This window comes from Ambystoma mexicanum, chromosome 1p (genome assembly GCF_040938575.1).
Source record: "Ambystoma mexicanum isolate Mex_15411 chromosome 1p, UKY_AmexF1_1, whole genome shotgun sequence".
Lineage (NCBI taxonomy): Eukaryota > Metazoa > Chordata > Amphibia > Caudata > Ambystomatidae > Ambystoma > Ambystoma mexicanum.
The window spans coordinates 342,275,890-342,298,298 of record NC_090921.1 but is presented as its reverse complement, the minus strand read 5'-3'; the positions used below and the strand labels follow the sequence as shown (position 1 = coordinate 342,298,298).

At 48.6% G+C, this 22,409-nt stretch overlaps 1 protein-coding gene across 4 annotated transcripts in view; it reads right to left on the bottom strand.

Annotated features, from left to right (window-relative positions):
- Window positions 1-22,409, bottom strand: part of NCLN (nicalin) — a 307,486-nt gene that overhangs the window by 208,204 nt on the left and 76,873 nt on the right. For all 4 annotated transcript variants that reach the window (XM_069648399.1, XM_069648383.1, XM_069648373.1 and 1 more), the window contains exon 3: window positions 7,340-7,484. In XM_069648399.1, coding sequence (XP_069504500.1) covers window positions 7,340-7,484 — 145 coding nt within the window. The remainder of the gene's footprint in view (window positions 1-7,339; window positions 7,485-22,409) is intronic.

Here is a 22,409-nt window from a genome sequence, read left to right as displayed (position 1 = left end):
CGGTGGAGGTCCAGAATGGGTCTCCAACCGCCCGTCTTTTTCTTGACAAGGAAGTACCGAGAGTACACTCTGGCGCCCCGGAGCCTCTTTGGAACGAACTCTACAGCTCCCTTCTTCAGCATGGCCCACACCTCCAGCAGAAGCTGAGGGACGTGCTTTTCCTGCCTAGCCACTGGTGGTATGCGTGGACACTTCGTTGGAATTCCAGGGTGTCCATGGGCCAGAGCGTCCAGCACCCAACGGTCGGTGGAGATGGACTTCCACAAGCTGACGAAGTTTGCCAGCCGGCCTCCCACCAGGGTGCGCAGGTTGGGTCCCGATGACAGCCTGTTCAGTCTTGCTTTGTCCTGGCGGCGCCGCCCTGGGGACCTTGGCGACGACGGCAACCACCTCCAGACTTTCTGCAGCCCCTGTAGGCCTCCTGGGACGAAGAGCGGGACGGTTGATGGCAACACTGAGCTTCCGCCGAAGCCCCTGAAGGAACCTTGGGATTTCTGAAAGGACGGCAGTCGCTGTTGCAGCGTGCACAAGGCACGAGCCGTCTCGGTGTCCGCCTTGATGGCCTGAAGGGACTCGCCACAGTCTTTCCGAACAAATTCTCCCCAAAAGGGCATGTCCAATACCCGCGACCACCTCCTGGCGATAGTTGGTGGCCTTCAACCATACCCGCTAACGAAGGCAAACGCTGTTGCCCATTTGGCGGAATCCTGTGTCTGCAATGTCCGTGGCCACTGTAATGGCATGGTCCAATGCCACCAGGCCCTCCTGCAGGATCTTCAGCGCTTCAGACCTCTTGTCATCGGGAAGGAAGTCCAGGAGGGGAGCAATTTTAAATCAGAGCTCCTGTCGTAGCGCACCACGATGGCGAGGGTGTTGGCCAACCTTGATGGTCGTCGCTGCCTATGAGATGACTCGTCGTCCCATGGCGTCCAACTTCTTCCGCTCGCTGTCCGAGGACTGGTTCTTCATAAGGGACAGCCCCTCGTCCCAAATGTCGTCCAATAGAGGAATCCACAGCGCGGTCTTCCTCTTTGCCTCGCTCCGCTGGTACAGGAACCCCTCCTTTTCCTCGGGGGTCAGCTGAAACAGGTCCAAGGCCCTAGAGATCATGACATGGAACAATCCGATCTCGTCGGGCAGTGAGGCTCTAGGTGGCAGAGACGGGAGGTCTCCTAACCCGCCGTCATCGTCCGTGCCAGTCATCGCCGTGTCCAGTCCGTATCCTCCCTCTGTGGAGGAGAGAGAGGTGATGGGTGAAAAGGCGGTGGAGGGTGAACCCTCTTCTTAGTAGGGGGGCGCACCAGGTGGCCCCAGTGCAGCTGGATCTACCAGCGCTGCGGGATCCTCCATTGGCGGAAGGGGCATCCTCGCCCGAATCTCCGAACACAAGGTGTGGAGTGCTTGGAGGATGTCCACCGGGGGTTGCGGAAGTGGGAGCGACAGAGGCAGCAGTGTAGGGTTCTCCCAACTCCTCCAGTTCCTGCTCCTCCTCGTCGGTCTCGTCGCCACTCTCGACGTCTCCCTCGTTGGGGTCCCTCGTGTAGGCATTGGCCTCGACGAATTTCTTCTCCAAGATGGTATGGAGCGTAGACAGCTCCTCAGAGGAGATGTCTGTGCCCTGCAGGACTACCGTGCCCCCCCCCTTCTTGACCAGGGGAGATGGTCTCAGGGGGGGTGGTGGGCATCACTGTCTCCGGTGTCTTAATGGGCTGGAATGACTATTCCCTCCTGGCAGGCAGGGAAACTCTCGCCTTGGGGACCGTACCTTGCGAACCCACGTCTGTGGCCTTCACTAGGGACGCCGCCACCACCTTCAAGGGAAAGCTTTGCCTGGTGAATCACGGCCTGCATGACCCTGGTTGAACTAGGGGCCTTCACCTTCGGGGGAGGGTCAGCGCCCCGCTCCCCTTGGCCTTCTCCGACAGGTCCGTCCAGTGCTTCTCCAGACGCTTACCCGGGTGGTCCGACTTGTCCTTAGCCTAATCGGAGTGTTGGCTCGTGGTCGAAGGTTCCGGAGACGCTGCGCTCGCCCTGGCCACTGGAGAGCCCGTCGACTAGTGGTGCTTGGCTTTCTGTTGAACCCTCGTCGCTGCGGCGCCCTCAAAGGTCTTAGAAGACCGCTCAGATTTCTTCTTGTGGCTGGGGGGAGGGCATGCTGCCGGGACTCACCCGTAGCAGGGGCCTTGGCCTGGAGCCACTCGGTGAGGCGCCTGCACCGGTCCTTCATGGTGCGGTGGACCATCTCCTGGCAAAAGGCACAGTCATCCTCCACGTGCGTTGGGTCGGAATACAGGCAGGCAGTAGAGGCACATGGAGTGCCCATCGTCCAAGTAGATAGACAAATCCTGAACAGAGGCGTCAAGTCTTCCTTCTCTTCTGCCATCTCCACGCGGGGTAGGCCTTGAATCCTCCAAGAAGAAACTCTACGATAAATTGCCCTTTAGGGGCACTGAAGAATCCGAAAACGGGTCCCCGTTAATTGGAGGATGGATCATTGGCGCTTGAGGCTCGATTGACTGGAAAAATAGAGTAGAACTCTTAGAAGTAGAAAAAAAAAAAAAAGAAGAAGAAAGAAAAACACAGTAAAAGCTCGAGAGCTAAGCACAAGGACTCCCAACACTTGAACGTGCGGTAAAAATCTGAAGATGGCTGCCAGAGGAGGGGCTTAGGTAGAGGGAAGTCACTGGCTGGGGGCAGTATGACCCCAGAGACCAGTGATTGGTTGTTAGGTGAGAGACAGTTTAGAAGTGAAACTGAAACCAATTTCTTCTTTACTGAGGATTCCCAGCCTGACGACAGGGAATATTCATGATCATGTGAATCCATGCCAGACCCTATGCTGGAGAACAAAAGGCTCTGTTTACACAGCATGTTCTCCGGCCGCTGGAAATCGTTTCAGCTGCAAATTTCTCTTTGGTTTTGGTTCCAGTGGTAAACTACCTCTTCCGCTTCCAGGATCAGACTTATGTAGGAACCGAGCCAAACAGTCTTGCAACATTCAAACTTGGGCGTGGGGGGTGGAATTGGCAATCCTTTCACGACAGCCAGCCTCCCAGTTTGAACTGGATTGTCACACTCGGGCTGGAAGACAAAGGACTGCTGAGTTTTAGACTCCTCCCTTGCTTCTCGCCTTCACAGACACACTGGAGCCTTGGCGGGGAGTCCATAGGACTATCACTCAAAGGAATTTCCCACCCTGGATGTCAGGGGAAGGAAGAAAGGACATGGAACACTAAAATGGCAAAAAAAGAAGACTGGTGTCCTTTTGGTATGGGTGCAAACAGCCCGTGGTATAAGTGCACCGAATTAATAAAAAGGTTCACTGCCACCAGCCAGTAAAGGTATGTTTGTCCTTGTAACAGAAATGTTAAATTTAAAATGAGAAAGCGATACTCCGTCCCCAGCACTCCACATAAAAGTGGGGGGTGCTGGTCTCACCTAATAAATTGTAAAAGGGATCCAAAGATCCTTTCTACCCTTGGAAACTGTAGTTCTCACAAGGTTCGCCAGAGAAAGTTAACAGGGGAGCCCCTAGGGCAACCCAGCAACACTAAGCACTTATTGCCAAAAGGTTGTCAACGAATATAACTTTTATAAGACTATGTAGAGTCTTAAAAATGACACCCATACAAAAACTAAAGGATTCAGTGAGTGTGGAAAAAAGGTTCCCACTCACAGAGGTACAAGGAAACAATCCATCAGTAAATGCAAAAAGTTCTGGGCTTGACACAGATCATGAAAATGTATCATTGCTATGAAAATCTTATTCAACAACTTGGCACTGGCAATGCAGGTCACTCAGCAGCAGCCTTTTGGATTTTCAGCACAGGCTCTGCCTCTTCAGTATCTTGGTTCCAACTACTTTATCCTAAATTTCATCTGAGGATGCCCCATACCCACCAAATGTCAAGGAGCTACACCTTTCAAACAGGTAAGCACAGTCTAATCAGTGGGAGCTGCTAACCTTGCACCTGCACAGCAACAGACATCTGCTGGATGGAGTGTGGACTGGTACCAGACAGTCCCAAACCACATTTATAACCAGGTCACACAGCACCTCACTTTGCCTGGAAATTGAAGCTAGATCCCATGAAGGTGCATGACTTGTATGGAGTTTCCGGAATGTGAGGGTAGGAAGGCGGCCAAAGCACGAGATGACCAAAGGATGGGGCTTGACCCACATGGCACAGCCATTTTGAATACTTGGTATATGTAGTAAGAAACACACACACTAGATGTAGTAAAAAACATGCACGAAAGTGCAGTAGGAAAAAGAAAAAGGAACTTGGTTCACTACCACCAGCTATCTTTGGACAAATCTACAAGGCATCACAAATGTTACACTAGAAATAAAAAAAAGATACCAAGTACCTCTGCAGCACTTCACTGTAAGGTGAGGTGTGCACAATAAAGCAATACAAGAGTATCATGAAAGGGGCAGAATTCCACTGCACTGGTACCCTTGACCTGTGCCACCAAAGGGTACCACTTCATTGTTTCAGCACACCTCACTTTACAGTGAAGTGCTGAAAAAGGTAGCTTGAAGCTAAATACTTGGCTCTAAAAGTCAGGAAAGGGTTCAAGACATAGCAAATAGCTTGCGGTTCCAAGGATAGCAATGGAAAAAGGTAAAATCTTTCCCAACACCCACTAGAATAAGCATCGTATTGCTGCTGGCAACATCCAGGACCACCAGTAACAGTAATCCTTTGGACAATCTTCCTGCTTGCACAGCTCTACACTGAAAAGTACACCAAGGACAACTAGTTCAGATGGTGCTTGGGCAGCTAAACACAAAACTGCACTGAACAGCTGAGGTGGCAGTTCAGGGCAACAGCTAGAAGTAGAATTTTCGCACAGGCAGGTAGGAGCACAGAAACATTGGATCATCGCTCAGGGAACCTCCTCCCGCCAGCACTATAAGTGCTGCAGGGGGACACTGGAGCATAAACAGCATTAAACTGATCCACGAAGTAGAACTTTAAGTCTGCCAACATCAAGAAGCATTGACATTTAGAGAATAATAAATCTTTACCCAAACAGTGGATGGTCCAGTGTGACAAAACTCCTGCAGGAGTACAGGGAGGAGTAGTGTCTAACCCACCTACTCAGCCCCACACGCAGTACTCCCAATCATAATAGTGAAACAGACACAGCCAGACAAGCATACTTCCTTTGCAATGTGGACCAAGAGCAAGTTATACTGTTCAGGAGGAGGGTGAAATAGTTACAACAAAAACCATAGTGTAGTGGTACCAAATAAAAAGCATGTCCAATCAAGATTCTAAAAAATAAATAAAAAATAAAAGTATAACTCCTCACAATGCACACAAATAAAATCAACATGCGATTTAAAACGCACGAAAGCAGACTGAGAGCAAAAGGGGCACTCTGGGTAATTAAAGCAGTGCAGGCATTTTAATCCAGCAACAAAGTGTCACACATACTTTAAAGGCTCTTGAAAAGACAAATAGTGGGTTCTTAGAAGTCCCTTTAAGTAGGACAAGGGAGACCGGATCACCGCAAATACATTCATTGCTTTTCTTCGGTGCTTGACAGAGCTGCGCTAGTCTGCTTGGGCTTTTCTGCGGTTGAGCTGGTGTTGACAGTGAGGTCGCATTGCTCCACAGGTGTGTCGGTGTGATTATGCTGAAAGGTGGGGCTCTCTGTAAATGGAGTTGATGCTCGACATTGACCTAGTTGATGGGTACCAACAGTTTGAGTTGAGTCAAAATGATGCGTCCACTGGGTCGAGTCAACATTCAAAACAGGCAAACCGATTGATGCCAGCAGGTAGAGTCTGCTTTCGAGTTGAGACTATACTTTGTTGGGCAGAGTAGCTTCCACAGCAGTGAGCCGGTGGTTGAGTCGCAGTGGCATGGACACTTCAAGTTGGCAAAGAGATTGCATACAAAAAAAAAAAAAAAAAATAGGTAAATCGTGCGACGGTCAGAGAGTTTCAAAAGCAGTACTAGAGGCCCGGTAGCGGCTCTAAATCAGCATAGCATGGTTGAGGTCTCCAGGAGGCCAACTGGGTTCTGGGCAGCTACTGGCAGAGTTGCTGGGAGGCCGAATCAAGGATCTCCAAGGACGAACCGAGTCTCTATTATTCACTTCCATTACAGGAAGGTTGTCTACAGAGGGGCCTTCATTTCCAGCAAACAGGATGCTGGTTTTAACACACAGGTAGCAGAGGCACCTAGAGTTCCAAAGCAGCATCATCCCCATATGTGGCCCCGAGGTGGGCAGGGAGAAGAGCTGTCCTCTTCCTTGGCAGCTTCCATCTTTATTTCGGTGGCAGAGGACTTTATAATAGACTGCACCCCCAACTGAGTGTACAGGGGAATCCATCTGGCCTTGAAATCCAAAGAGGTATCCCCTAAGGGCAGGTATCCCCACTCTTATAAAAGGCAAAAAGTGGTTTGGTTGAAAGCAATCTTTTTTTTTTAGGAGGTCCAATCCAGGAAAGTGTTCTTTGCCTTCGGGTGTCATAACCAGAGTGCTTTTTCTATAGGAAAGGGGATGGGTACAAATACTACGATAGTGCAACCCATTTCTTGGCCTAAACCTCTTTTCTGGCTACTTTAATATAACCCCCTTCCCATGGCTACCTACATCAAAAGGACAAGTGATTAGCACTGTGGTGCAAGTGCCTTTATGTGATGTCATAACTGTATTTGATGCACTCTTGCAGACCCTGGGCTCTCTCCACCCTACTCCCACCATTATCCCAGTGCTCCCGCCCATCCTGCTCCCACCAAAGTCCCTGGGCTCCCCCACCCTGTTCCCAACACAGTACTAGGGCCAGTGGTAGCTGGGGAATTAAGTGGAGGGGCATACATATTTCCCACAAAAATGCCATAGCGACCGAGCACAGCAAGGGAGCCCAAACCAATCAAGTGGTGTTCGGGTTCCCCATGAATTTTTTTAAAATAACGGGTTAAAAAGGTGAATTTTTTAGCACATGATACTGAAGGCTGGCAAAGAAAAATTAATAAAATGCTCCAGCCAGACGTTAGTTACACAAGAATGACAGAAAAGGGACAAGGCTTGGGAATACTTTAATGGTTGTGAGAAGTTTCTAGATACCGAACCTCAGTTGCCTGAAGACAGATTTGCAATATGCATAGACGACTCGCATAAATCAAAGAAAGGGATACTTTACCATGCGTTTTTGCAATTACTTAACAGCTGCGTGATTACACGAATACCCCGCTCCCCATTACTAGCTTCCTGGAGTAGACCAGCACTTGCCTGCAAAGATCATATGGACTTTTGTGCCTTCAGATGGAACCCCAGCGTTATGGAACATTCCAGCCCCTTGTACTCATGGTCTTACCTTCAGCTGCTGATGCAGATCCCTGAGATGCTGAAGCTTTAAGAGTTTGCTCATATATGGAAATGAGCTCGCTGTCCTCCACTGCGAAGTAAACTGGCACAGCTGTTTCCATTAGAAGCATTTCTGGTTCAATAGCCATGAATTGCTAGGGGGGGAACATTAAGTGTACATATTACTTTGTTGCTAATTAATCAGCAGACATTACTTCTACCTACAACTTGATGTGCAGATATCTGGGATCAATAGCACTCAATAGCACACAGTCTCCCAGAGCCAAGCAGACAACAGATTGCCCAGCACCAAGATGACACTATCAAAATTAATTCCAAGAATGCAGGGGTTAGCACATTAAGCTCGCTCAGGATGGAGAAACAGATGCACATGAATTCATCTTCATCTTCATCTTCATCTTCTGATCCTTACCGAATGGCTTCATAGTGCAAGAATGCAATAGCAATCCAATGGTAATGGCAAGCAACCTAGCTACAACCCAATTTACCCACTATGCCCGGGAAATATTAAGCTAGCAAAAGCAAATGGACCAAAGTCAAATCGAATAACATTCTGTATTAGTTCTAGTTAGGATTCAGACTTTTCAGAGGAATCAAAAATATGTATTCTATCATCTTGGGAAATATAAAACCAACAACGGTCAACGTTCAAAAGCCCTCATTAAAATCTCAGCAACATTGGGCACAGTTAGCTGCGAAGTCCTGACAAAAATGATAAGTTACTCACTGTAGTGACTAACATACTCTTAGTTCTCAGTCCCCTTTCCTCCATACTGCATGGTCGTCCCTTCCAAGGGATGGGAGACGGAACCTTTCACCAGAAAAAAACGTCTTCCCCTTTAAATTTAGAGGCGCGTTGGGGTGAAGCCCTGGGAGCATGCGCTGCCCTGACTCCGCCACCACACCTCAGTCCTCATAGACGTGTCGACAATAGATTAACATTGCCTAATGACACCGGTTTTATTATTGGGGGCACGGGGAAAGGATGGTGGGACGTATGGAGGAAAGGGGACTAAGGACAGATTACATTAGTCACTACAGTGAGTAACTTATAATTACACTTACGTCCTGTCCTCTTTCCTCCATAGTGCATGGGTGATTACAACCGAGTGTAGCCCCAGGGTGGAGAGGAGACCCTCCTTAAGCAAACGGATTTCTAAGAAACGCCTGTCCTAAAGCCGCGTCTGATCTAGAGCAGGCATCCAAACAGTGGTGCTTGCAGAAACCCGAAGGGGTGGCCCATGTGGCCGCCCTGCTTTTGACTTGCCAGGGCAAAAAAGGGGGGTGGGGGAGGTTCTGGGAGTTTCTCTACTACCAGCCTATATCCCGTGTTAGAGTCTCAACCAGAGTCTTAGTTCACCGTCCTTTCACAGAAGAGACATTTCCACTACATATCAGTCTTTGTCCTGCCCAAGGGCAGTCCAGCACCAAAATGCCTTGCAATTCTCTTCTGAAAAAGATTACCAACAGCAACCCCAGACACGCGTTTCAGCCTTGTTGGGCCTGGTCAGTGAGGTGGAGCTGTGCCTCTAAGAACTCCCAGAACCCACCCTTGTTTTTGCATATTAAGTAGCTTTGGGTTTTCACCCTAAATTACGAGGGGTGATCCAGACGTGGAACCCTTGCTCACTGTTCATAGAGAAGCACAGCTCCACCTCACTGACGAAGTCCAACCCGGCCGAAACACGTGTCTGGGGTTGCTGTTGGTACTCTTGTTCAGAAGAAATTGCCAGGCATTTCAGTGCTTGACTGCCCTTGGGCAGGACAAAGTTTTGATTATGTAGTGAAATCTCTCTTCTGTGAAAGGATGGCGAGTTTAAGACTATAACCCCAGATATAGGACGGGAGTATAGAAACTCCCAGAACCCCCCTTGTTTTTGCATATGACTTGCCAGGGGACATGCCGCAGGAATGCGATGGCCATTGCGTTGGCTCCGACTGCGTGGGCCTGCATGTTGACCAGCAGTGGCTTATGCTGCCCCTCGTAAGCTTCTTTGATGGCGGAGACCATCCAACGGGCTATGGAGGCCTGATATCCCGGACTTGATCCGGAAAAGGTGACGAGTGTCCGACTTGCAGAAGCCCTTGGTCCTGTACAGGTAGAAGTTCAGGGCATGCCTCGCATCCAGGCAGTGCAGAAACCCCTGTGCCTCATCTGTGGGCTCAGCAAAAAACGTATGCAGCACCATTTCCTCGTTCAGATGGAATGCGGAAGGCACCTTAGGTAGGAATGCTGGGTGTGTCTGCAGGACTACCATCTCTGTAAAACATAGTATAGGGCTCCGAGGCTGCCAGCGTCTGGATTTCGCTTATCCTGCGAGCCGTGGTGAGGCCTACTAGCAAGGCCGTCTTAATCAGTCTGATGTGCGCTGATGCCATTGGCTCAAATGGTTTGTGCAGCAGGTCACCCAACACTATATTGAGGTTCCACACAGGGTGTGGCCTCTTGATGGGAGAGTAGAGTCTGGCGAGCCCGTTATATGCTTCTTGACAATCGGGTTGGAAGAGAAGACCTCTTCCTCCGAGTTTCTGTAGGCCCCAATGGCTGCCAAGTAAGTGTGGCAAGTGTCTACATGCACGCCAGAGTGGGCGAGGTGCACCGAGAAACAGAGCACGTCGTCCAATGTACATGCAAGGGGGTTGCTACCCTTAGAGTCTGCCCAGTGGCACAACCTGGTCAATTTGCTGTTATACTGGGCCCTGGCAGCTTTGCTCCTAGCTCCTTTTATGATCTCTAGATTAGTATGAGACAGGCTGAGGTGTTCTAGCATGACCTGCTCAGGAACCATTCTCTGAGGGCTAGTTTCTGTGGCGTGGGGTGAATGACCCTGCCCCCCTGCTGCGCCAGAAGATGTGTTTGGCCCGCCGGAAGGCTAATGGGAGGTCCCTCAGAGGCAGAGCAGCTCTGTGAACCATAGCCTGGCTGGCCACCATGGCGCTATCAGAATGACGCTGAGTTGGCGAGACTCCTTTATCTTGCATATCACCCTGTGTATCAGCAGCGTGGGCGGGATGGCGTATGCCGTCATGCCATTCGACTGAATTCGAAATGCATTGCCGAGGGAGCTGGGGCCCTGCCAAGAGGTGAACTGTTGGCACGTCTTGTTGTCCCAGGAGGCAAAGAGGTCCACCTGGGGGCGTCCCCATCTGCTGAAGATCTCCTGCGGTACGAGGTTGTTAAGCTACCACTCATAATTGTCCGGTCCCAGTCTGCTGAGCCTGTCTGCCTCCAGGTTGGACTCCCCCTGGAAGGTGGACAGCCCAGAGGTAGATGTTGTTCTCCAGGGGCAATTCCCACATGCCGACTGCCAGTCTGAAGTGGAGGGGACCTGGTGCCTCCCTGCTTGTTGACATAGAACATGCTGGTCGAGTTGTCTGAAGATGACCTTGCCCTCGATAACCATAAGGAAGGCTCTGAGCACTAGCCAGATACCCTTTAGTTCTAGCCAATTGATATGGCCCTCCTGCTGGCTCCAGGTGCCATGGACGCAATGGTTGTCCAGGGTGCCCCCCCATCCATCCATCGAGAGAGGAGTCTATAGTGATGGTGACCTGCGGGTTAGGTTGATGGAAGGGCTAGCCCATCCGCAGGTTGCAGTCCCTGGACCACCATGTGAGGCCCAGGTGAAGAGAAGGGGAACGATGAACATCTACGCCTGAGAACCCAGTTCCAGGTTCCATGAAGCCGCAAAGTGAAGCTGTATCCTCCTCATCCTGAGTCTTGTCTGGGAGACGACCAATAGGACTGCTGCCATGAGACCCAGTAGGTGTTGATACCACCAGGCTGATGTCACTTCTGTGCTGAGGAAGTGCGCAGTGGCCCTCTTGATGGCCGTGATCTTGTCCTCTGTCGGAAAAACTGAGCCTGTGTCACAGATGAGCCCAAAGAAGGTCAGAGTCTGCGTAGGCTGCTGCAGCAGCAGCGACTTCTTGAGATTGAGAGAAAAGCCCAGATTGTGAAGTGTGTTCATGAGGGCGTGTGAGGTGCAGTGCACCACTTCCGGAGATGAAGCCCTGACGAGCCAGTCGTCGAGGTACGAATAGATAGTCCCTGAGGAGGGCCGCCACTGTATTCATCAGCCTGGTAAAGACCCCGAGGGCCGAGTTGAGGCCAAAGGGAAGCACCTTGTACTGGAAATGGTAGCCCATGATCCTGAATCATAGATAAGAACGATGAGGCTGCCAAATCGTGACGTGTAAGTAGGCATCCTTTAGATCCAGGGAGCACACCCAGTCTCCCCTGCACCACAATGTCTCCGCTATTAAAGCCAGCATAACCATCTTGAATTTTTAGAGGTAGGGAGAGGTTGAGGGTGGAAAGGTCCAGCACAACTCTCAGGCCCGCCTGGTTCTTTTTCTGAATGGTAAAAATCTTGGAGTAGAAGCCTAAGCCTCGCTAGGAGACTAGGACTTCCTCCACTGTCCGGCTCTCGAACGACTGGATCTCTGCCAAAAGCATTGCTGTCCCAACCTATGGGAGTGGGGGTGAAGCGTGAGGAGAGGCTGGGTTGGGTAGGCGGTACCCCGTGGATACTACCGAGGATCGAGGGGTCCGCAAAATTCTGGTGCCAGAACTGTGCATGGAGAGCAAGCCTGCCCCCCACTGGAGACACGTGGACCCGGAGGGGCACGTCATGCCTTCTTTCCCTCTGAGGCTGTTGCAGAGGAGGGCGACTGGAAAAAGCACTTACTCTTCCCCCTCATCCCCTTTTTGTTGTTTGCGCCGATGTTGACTCAGTGAACGGTCAGACTGCCTGGACCTCTGCTCTTGGAAGCCGCGGAACCCTCCGTATGTGCGCCCCTTGTCCAAGCGCTGCTGTGACTGGGTGTACGTTTTGGGCGTGGTCTTTGTGAGAATGGATGAAGACTAGGCCGTTTGTGAGCTGTTTTTCTTTATGTCCAGCTACTCGTCCTTGGTGGAGTGGAAGAGGTCACCCCCTTCGAACGGAAGGTCTAATATGCGTTCCTGGACATTCCGGGGTTGAATTTAGCAAGAAGCCAGGCTGTTCTTCTCATGTCCATGGTAATGCAGATGGTCCGGCCAGAGGTGTCAATGTGGGCCACAGTGGACTCCATGGAGGTCTTGTGCCACCATCTTGGCCTCTGCCAGTCCAGCCTTGAATCGCGATTGGCTCTGCGCCAGAAGCTCTGGGAGGAAGTTGGCAATTTCCCGCCAAAGCCTCTGGGTAACGGCTGCCAGCATGGCATCCGCGTTGGCTTGACAAAGATGCAGAGACACATTGGAATACAGCTTCTTCCCATACGCCTCCAAGATCTTCTCCTTGCCTAGCAGTGCCGCGGAGGAAGAGGCAGAGGACGACAGGCTTGCGTATAGTGATGCCGCAGTGATCACCGAAGAGTGCAGCTGGAGGTGGGCCGATAGCAAGAGTATCCCTCTCCATATGCCTGTACTTGGTGTCCAGGCCTCGATTGATCGGAACCGAGTGGGGCTTGAGCCAGCCCTTTTTGGCGAAGGCGACTCCGTCCTTCTGCATCGGGATCCCTGTTCGCGCCGAGAGACGTAGCTTGAGGACTTAGGCGAGGATTCCCTCAGATGGTTGCTCGACTTCGGGTTGAGGAAGGCCCCAGTACTCTGCCAGCCCTGCAAGATGTTCATGGAAGGCCTTGGCCGATGAGTGTGTTGGGCTCCTCCTCATCCTCATCCACCCGAGAGTCTGGTTGGTCCGGCACAGGTGGAGGGTTGCTGGTAGCCAAAGGCTGGGGTGTGGAGACCATAGCCGGAGGCTGCAGCGGAAGCTGGTACGGAACCGATTGCACAATCAGTTGGGGGCCCGGAGCGGGCAGCAACGGGTGAACAGGGGCGCCTGTACTGGGGCCTGCGGCGCTGGAGCCATTGGCGGGAGCACATCCCCGATGGCATCCCAGAGGATGACCTCCCCCCCCCCCCCTCCATCCAAAGAGATTTCATGAACCCGAGGAACCTTTAAAAAAATCTGTCCTCTCAGGCCAGAGGGGTGGTAGGCGATAGATGGGGTAGCAAGCAACTGCTTGAGCCATTGCATGCCCTGCCCATATGGACGCAGCGGAAACCTGCCCTGTGCAAATGAAGGGTAGGCTGTAGGCCACATACCTGGTTGACACCAGTCCCCACCCTGACAGACGTTGCTCCAACTGCTCCCTGCCTAGGTGCGGGATCGGGCAGATGTCAGAAATGTCTGCACAGGGCGGCCATTTTGTCGAGCTGCCTTCCACGTGCCTGCATCGTGTTGCTTGGCTCACCGGGCCTAGCCCCATCCAGGACTCTTCAGTGTGGCTCATGAGGCCTACCCTGTTCCCCAGGCTGAGACCTGGTAGGCGGTTCACCCTCGGCATATCTGCTGGTAGAACTGCGTATATTCGCCCCCTTCGACATGTTACTGGTACTACGGCGTGGCCCCTCGGTGAAGACCCGGTAAAAGAACCTTCTGGTTCCCCCAGCACCATCACCTGGAGGATCAACTGACTCCCTCGGTCAGCCGGCCGGTAGCCGATTTAGCCTCAGTACTCGCACTGGTAAGTGAACCTGAGCGGTTCCTCCCGCACAGGCGAGTACCTGGAAAGGAGTCTCCCTTGCAGGGTGCACTGGAAAAGAGTGGCCCTACCTTGGCCCTGGATCGATGATTGACGCAGTCCTTCAGGTCCTCTGGAGGAGATCTCTGGAAGAGCTCCTTCCTCCTGGCTAGTATGTTCTTCAGAGAAAGAGGAAAGTGCGTTGCATGTGGTACAAGCTTGCCAACCGTGGTCTGGGCCAAGGCACCGTAGGCAGAGGGCGTGGGGGACTGAAGTTGGAAAGAGCCCATCGCAGGATGGACACCTGCTGAACCCTGTAGCAGTTGACATGCGCCGGGGAGGAGCGTGACGTCCGAGGACCATGTACCTGTGATAGAAAGTCAAAAAGAAAGAAGTATCCACACGTGGAATTACAAGGTCAAACCCAGGAGAGCTGGTGAATTTGGCCCAGAGTCGACACGGAAAAGGGGACTGAGGTGTGGCAGCGAAGTCAGGGCATCACATGCTCCCAGGGCCACAGCCCCGCGCACCTCTAAATTTAAATGGGAAGGTTTTTTCTGGTGAAAATGGTTCCGTCTTCCGTGCCTTGGAAGGGACATCCATGCAGTATGGAGGAAAGGGAACGGGACGCAAGAGTAAGACTGACTTAAGCAGGTAAGAATAAAAACTTTTCTTTCAAACAGGACATGAAACACCCATATGCCAGTAGGTAACCAAGGCAACCCAGTCCAACCTCACATGTACTATCCCACAGGAACCCACCCTTTCTTTCCACTTCAACATTTACAGGACACCTTTCATGGACATCATAAGAAAAACAGACTTCCCTGCTGTGATTATTTCGGTAACATTCAGACGGTCTAAAAATTAAACAGACTCAAATTGCCAACTGGATCTTGACAGAAGCAGATCTAATGGATTCCTGGATGACCAAAAACTGTTTAGAAACACATGATCCGCTCAATGAGATCATATACCATGCCATAATCACTTGCGTGAAGCGATGTGAAACTACCCTCAGTTGAAGAAAACCGTTGCAAATCTTTCAATTCTTATGGAAAACTCCCTAAGCTCTGGATCCGAAACAGATGCTTCCGTGTGACTATTTTACCCTTGCTGTGAGTGCGAAGGCCATCGAGTAACACATTATGGAACTTGTAAGAACTCAAAGGGCTAAAATAAAATTTATATATATTATAAAAAATAAAAAAAAAAATAAAAAAAAAAAAAAAACCACACAGGACCGCATGGCCTCTCATACAATCCAAATGGGAACTGGAGAGACTCCTGCTCTTGCAAATAAAATAGACGTTATAATTGGGGCTCCAGATAAGATTTTGAAGAGCGAGTACTTCACTTTCTGTTTTTTGAAGTTACAAATTCTAATTATTTTTTATGGGATCTGAAAAGAAATAGCCATTCCCAATGGAGCTTAAATATATTTTAACCCAAAAAACACGTAATCCATGCTTCATTTCAGCTAGAAATTACAAATGAAAACATGAGTCTATTCGTTGGATTCCTCTTCAGATTAGACAGTCACACTACGTCTGGGGGCACTGTTGGTCCAGCAATTAAAACCAATCCATGAAGTTGTGCGGGTATAAGCAGCGAGCAGGCAGTCTATTTGCTGGTTACTGGGGAGAAATTGTGGATTGTACACCATCTGTAAAGCTGGCGATAACTTGTTACAAACTTATTTCATTTTATTATTGTGATTTGGTTTAATAAAATTGCATGCAAAATATAAAACCTTTACACATTTCATTTCCCAATCTTGTACATCTTAATTAAAATCTTAGTGCAAATTGTCTGCCTGTTCGATAGTCTCCCATAGTGAAATGTATCCGTTAAATGCCTTTCTTTTATGATTCCTTATGTTCTTGTATTATGAGGTTTCATTAACTTTCCTAGTAAATATATACCTGTGTACACGAATCGTACATCGTTTCCCAGGTCAAACTCATTCCAACATTCTTCGATCGTTAGAAATTGATATTTAGCCAATAACCACATTAAGGTAGTTCTCCCTTTCTCCATGTACTACTGTGCATGATAATAGCACATGTTTCACGGTTTCAAGTGTACCTTGTTGTTTATTTACAGAATCTGCATAGTCCCTTATTCACCCCGCGTTGTCCTCTTGTGGGCAGGTATTAGTTTGTTGGATATATACCGCTAGCCTTATTTATTATTTTTAGGAAATTGTCAGATATTGTGGCATCATGTGTCCCTACCCCCCCCCCCCCCAATGTTCAGTCGCTGCATCCTTTCGCGATTTAAAGGCTAGTCTGATGGTTCGTGTGCTTATCCAATCTTTCCTTTTGAGTTTTTCTTTTCCTTTCCCAGGATTCTGTATCAGCTCGTCTAATGTGGAATCTAGGTCGTCCAAATAGTTAGTCCATGTTACCTTCCAGATGTTTAGTAGTTGAGCACTCTTTCCAATTCTTTTAGCTAAAAGAACTTTATAGCCAGACACTGGCTCTTGTAATGCTGTTTTTCTCAGCAGTGCAAGAGGCTTCCAACATACTATCGAGTGCATAGACTGTAAACCTAACTGAGCTTTTAGGGCGACTACTGGGAGACCACTGGGTAGGTTTAGGATTGGTTGACAAAATCTACTTTCAATCTTTGACCAAATTTCCCAGGTCATGTTTATACCTGCTTCTGCCCCATAGGTGATTATTGGTATCACTTTTTGATTATAGAAGGTTCGTACAGGAATTAGTGTGAACTTTCCATATCGGACATTTAATATTGCGCCTTGTGAGCCGAGCATTTTTATCTTGTTTAGCAGGGCTCTTATCCAGTTCTATCCGACACATGAGCAGTTAAACTGTATTCTGATTTCTTCAACAATGTCTAGTTTCTGTGTACCAATTGTCCAGTTGAATGCTTTTGCTTTGCAGTTTTTGCTAACACCAATTGTCAGTATTTTTGATTTTTCGATGTGGATTACAAGATCGTTTTGCTTCATGTAATTTTGCTGATTTAATAGGTGCTGCAGGTCAACTGAAGTCTGATCTACCAATACTAGATCGTCAGCATATGATAATGATATCTCCATGTTTAATTTTGGTGGATCTGTACTCCGGGCATCTGGCAGGTCTGCTAAATATAACCAAATAGTGTTGCTGCCAGTGGGTAGCCTTGTTGGACCTTTCTTTTCATTGGAATTGTTGGTTAATCCTCCTCCGTTTAGTCTTACCTGGGTCGCTGTCCTCTCATGAAGAGCTTTTATTGGTTGCAGGATGCCCTCCAGGCACTACAACTTTTGGAGCATTGCCCATAGTTTGACGGTTCACCCTGAAAAGCTTGCCTTGGATCTATAAAGGCCATGTAAAGCTTACATTTTGTTTGCTTTAGCACCGATAGGATGAATAGGTTTAACCCCGTCCCTGTCCCTTTGGTAAAGCCCGTCTGTCGAGGGTCAATGATTTGACTTTTCTTTGCTCAAGGAGAGTTTTTTTTTGCAGCAATCATGCAAATATTTACTCTTTAACATCGAGTAATGATATCGGCGGGAAATTTGAAGGATCATCTCGTTGGCCTTGTTTTAAAATCCGAAACCGTTATGCTGGTTGTCCATGATTTGGGAATTTGTTGTTTTTGCTCGATGTTATTGAAAATTAATGCAATCGGCTGGCTCCACGCAAGTGGATCCTTTTTTAGATCCAGGTTGGTTAACCCATTGGGACCGCCTGCTGAAGATTTTATTTGCCCTTTTATCATGTTCTTCAGTTGGTCTTCCTCAGTTTTCAAGTTCCATGGTTCCTTTCCCGTATTTGTTGGAGTTGGCTCTTCTTCAGTCTTTCCATCAAATACTTTGTAGTAATGCTCGAGCCATTTCATTTCGTTCAACGCTGTTTATCTGGCTCTGCTGATTTAGCGTTAGATTGTTCATTATTGTCCACATTGAGAGTTGTCGCCCGTCTCATTGCGCTACACTCTCATGGTCATCTCAACTGAATTCAAAGCTGGACTATTCAAATAACCTCAATAGAGGTTTTCCATATTTCTTGGTGCCAACTGCCTTCAAAAACCCCAAATGCAGCAGCCAGACACAGACACTCAAAAGATGAGCAACTCACCCTGAAACGCCAGACCCTTCACTGTCAAACACAGGATCCAATTAAAAAACACTGTGCATCGCATACAAAGTAATCTGAAAAAAGTTCAAGTGGCCTGTCTCGGTAATGTGCTGCGATCCAGAGAGGCAATCTTAGTGACATTCCCACAGCATGAAAAGGAAACGCTTCCAGGTGACTGCCTACAGGAGGACCTGCTGGACTACACAAAATCCTGAAAGATTTGAACGAATATAAATAATGCCAACACAAACATCTCAAGGTAGGCTGGGATGGACTAAGTTTGGAAACTGTCAATGCTACAATACTCTATCTGGGAACCACAAACCCAGAAGAACAGCCTTCAGTCCAGACCGCCCAGCAATACAACATGCACCCCCCGATCCCCGAGAAACTAAGTGAAGAATTGTCAGATACTAAAATCATCACAAAATAGGTAGACATTCTTTTGTTATATTTCTTGACGACTGGTGGCAGGATACTTCATAACAAGCTAGGAGAGCATCCTTTACCCAGATACCTCAGCAAAAGGACATTCAACAGTTTACATGTCTTGATTTAAAGAAAACACTTTTTTTAGTCCTCCTTATATAGACGGTTAACATGATCACTTATGACAATACAAGGTAGAAATTCATTAGGTTCTGCTACGCCAATCTCATCCATAACATTGAAGCAGCAATAAAAAGTTCATGTTTTAAGCTGTGAGCGAGGCCTTAAAACTTGCTCGCCACATATGCACAGCAAACAATTTCTTAAAAAATACCACTAACTAGCCGTTTAGAGCAAGTGTAAAGTCAGGCCTGCTTGAACCACTAAAAAGCTAGAGAATGGCTTGTCTATACACGTGATCTCAAATAACAGCAAAGGAGGAGGAGAAAGGTCAAAACAGACAAAACTGTCATGGTTTAATATTATTACCTCTTAAGATGTTTACTCAGGAAATCATCCCCTCACTTCTATGTGATGCTGATATTATTCCATCTACTTCACTTAACCAGTTAAATATATAGAAGGGAGAATATGGAATCTTTTGGGACTCTGAAATCTGCAGCATGATAATCTTCTCTTGCAGATTGGATTAGAATACTTTATGGAATTTGTTAATACTTCTGATGATTTTTTTAGTCCCACTCACATTTTATGAAGAAAATCTTTTCTTATTATGGGACTGAATTCAATAACATGTAACCTAATGACACAGCCTTATATAATGACATTTCCTGTATGTCATTTAATGAGACAAGATGTGTGATGCAGGTTGTCGGGGAGCACAGCGTTACGCCAGTAGGGGCAGGCTGAAGAGATGTGGTCCTGCGGCGGGGAACTGTATAAATAGGAAACAGGTGATGAGCCAGGTGAGAGGGGCCGAGACCAACGCAGTTGTAATATTTTTCCCCCCGCAGGTCAGACTGCAGGAGCATGTGGCGTGTGCAGGAGGAGAAGAGCCAGAGAAAGGACGTGAGCTGGGAGAAGAGCCGAATGCCGCAGGAGAGGGGTACCTTTGGGCATATTAGGAGGAGCAGGTGAGGGGCACCCGGCTGGGGAGCTGAGAGCCAGCGCCGCGCTCACACAGATAGTGAATAGGCCACCGGGGTATTGAGAACAAGCCAGCCAACTTGTATACATAGTGTCGTAGCCGAACGTTGCAGCACAGTATCCTTATTCCTACGGCACACCGCCAATGAGGGAGGCAACTCCAGACCAGGTGGCATCCTCTGGGGTCTGAGGCACCTAGGACCTCCCCAACACCTTTTGAAGAGATCACCCTAATACTGACAGCACAAATTTGATCCGCGGAACGCCACCCACGCGAGAGCTCAAACAGGACTTTCCTGTTCTTTGGGTTTGAGGCAAAAAGATAACGCCAGAGGCAAAACGCTACCAGGTTTGGAGCACTGCCCAGCGCACAGGGAAAGAGGGTAGAATGGCTAGAGAAGATGTGCACAGTGAGTCAACCTCCACCCCTTTAAGGCTGGACGATATGGATGTTCTCGCTTATCTAGACAGTGTGCTAAAATGTCAATAAACCAACTATATTACTGCCTCAGTTTCCTTTTTCCAATACCCTAACCAGGTGACAATATGCATTTTTTTTAAATTGTTTTTTCAACAGGAGAGATCATGGGAGCAAGATTGGGCATTTCCAAGTGAAGAGTGTGCATGTTGATTCTGCTGTGTTATGCCTTTTACTGAATCATACGTACGAAGAAACGGAAGCAACAAAGAAGAAGGCAGAATCTAAAAAGGAAAAACAAATCAAGACAAACACTCCTTTCAATGGACAAACAAAACCCAGAAAACAAATTGATCACTGCAACCCAGTCAATGCTAGTTCAATATCAAAACACACCAAAGATACACAAAATCCTACGTGATGGAGGAACATGGTAGAAGTCTCACCAGTAACTTCATTTCTCCAGCGTTGGTATCTTTCATAGATTCACATGCTGTGAATAGTTCCAGTCGGCAGGCTGGGAATCCCCAGTTACTTTAATTATAATACATTTCCTAAATGAAAACCTTTGCACCTTGAGTGTCCTACCTACATCGTTGTGGGTGCTTTTGGTCCCCACCAATAGGATGCCAAGTGTAAAGCTCCGCCCCAGCAGCTTCCCCACAGATTTTAACCAACCTCGCTTGTGGGATTAACCCCCAGGAGACTGTTTGACTGGAGGGGACCGCTGGCAGGTGCATGTAAACCTATGAAAGATTCCAACGCTGGAGAAATGGAGTTCCTAGTAAGAAACGACTTTCTCCAGCATTGGATCTTTCATAGATTCACATGCTATGAATAGATTGTAAAATAGTAATACCTAACTCGAGGAGACAGCCAGGCAAAAAAACAATAGCACTATTTCTGTGTGTATATAAAAAAGGCACACAGACAACAGATGACCCCTGAAGCTGCAGGGCTTACCTTACTGGAACAGCCGCTGTAAGACTGCCCTCCCCATCTGCACATCCTCTGCTTGCTGCTGTTGTAGGCAGTAGTGCCTCCTAAAGTTGTGAGGCACTGCCCATGTAGCCGGCTGGAAGATGTCCCTTATGGGCACACTGTCCCATGTCGCTGCTGAAGCCGCTGTTGCTTGTGGAGTGTGCTTTAGGTGTTGCCAACAGCTTATTTGCTTTGTCATGACAGAAAGATGGTAGAAGAGATCCATCTTACTATACCTTGTTTTGTGATAGCTTTGCCTTTATTTGACGGTCCAAATGCCATGAAGAGTTGTCTTGTAGGCCCTTTTGACATCCAGGGAGTGAAATGCCTTTTCCACCGGAGTAGTAGCATTTACAAAAACGGGGGTAACGGGATTGTTGCATTTTTGTGAAACTCAGACAGCACTTTTGGCATAAAGTGAGGGCTGATGGACAGGATAACTTTGTCCCTGGTAAACATTGAGTATTGCGGGTCTATCACAAGAGCCTGAAGCTCCAAAACCCTGTTGGAGAAGTAATTGTACTAGAAAAGACAATTACCAAGTCACAAACTTTATGTGGGTTGTAGCCATAGGCTCGAACAGAGGCTTCACAGGGCCTGCAAGGACCAGAATCAAACCCCACAGTAGAGGTAACTTATCTGGGGAAAAGAATGAAGTATTTAAGAACATGCTTGAGCAGACTGTCAATGAACATGGAGTGAGGGGGTTCTCGCTTTCTAGTAAATCTGGAAATAGCTGTGTGGTGGACCTTTGAGGAGAGTGCAAGACCCTCTTTTGGTAGTTTAAAGAGGTATGAGAGGACCTGCTGCGGCTCCGTCACCAATGGTTCCAGGTTGGGTTGTTGTGAACACCAGGTACAAAACTATTTTCCATTTTTTGGTTGCACAAGTTATTTGTGATGGAGGTCTGAAAACCAAGTTTGTCTGGGCCAGCTGGGGGTCACCAAGATGATCTTGCAGGGGTACATGTGCATCATTTGGACTTCTCTCCTGATTAGCGGTATGGGAGGGAACGCATATGCAAATGTGTTGGTCCATACGAAGGAGAACGTGTCCCCTTGCAGGTCCCGATGTGGAAGTCTGCTCATGAATTTCTGGCACTTTGTCGCTGTGGCGAAGAGGTCTAATGAAGGATGTCCCAGGCTGCGAAGATCCTGCAGATTTGGCTGCTGTGAAGTACCCACTTGTGCGACTATGCCGTGGTCCTGCGGAGGCTGTCCGCACGCTGATTGTGTACTCCTGACAGTGAAATGCCTACAGTGTGATGGAGATGGTCTGAGCTTCCCGTGACATTAGCCGACCTGGATTCGCCCTGCTTGCGGCGGTAGTACATTGTGGTGGTATTGTCGGTAAGGACCCACACCAGAGTTTTAAATTAGTGCGAGGAAAGATTCCAGGGCCCAGCAGACCACCTGCAGCTCTAGGATGTTAATGTGTCGGGAAGTTTGCTTGGCGTCCAAAGGCCTTTGGCTTGGTGCTTCCCCAGGTGAGCTCCCCATCCCGCCACAGAGGCATCTGCTACC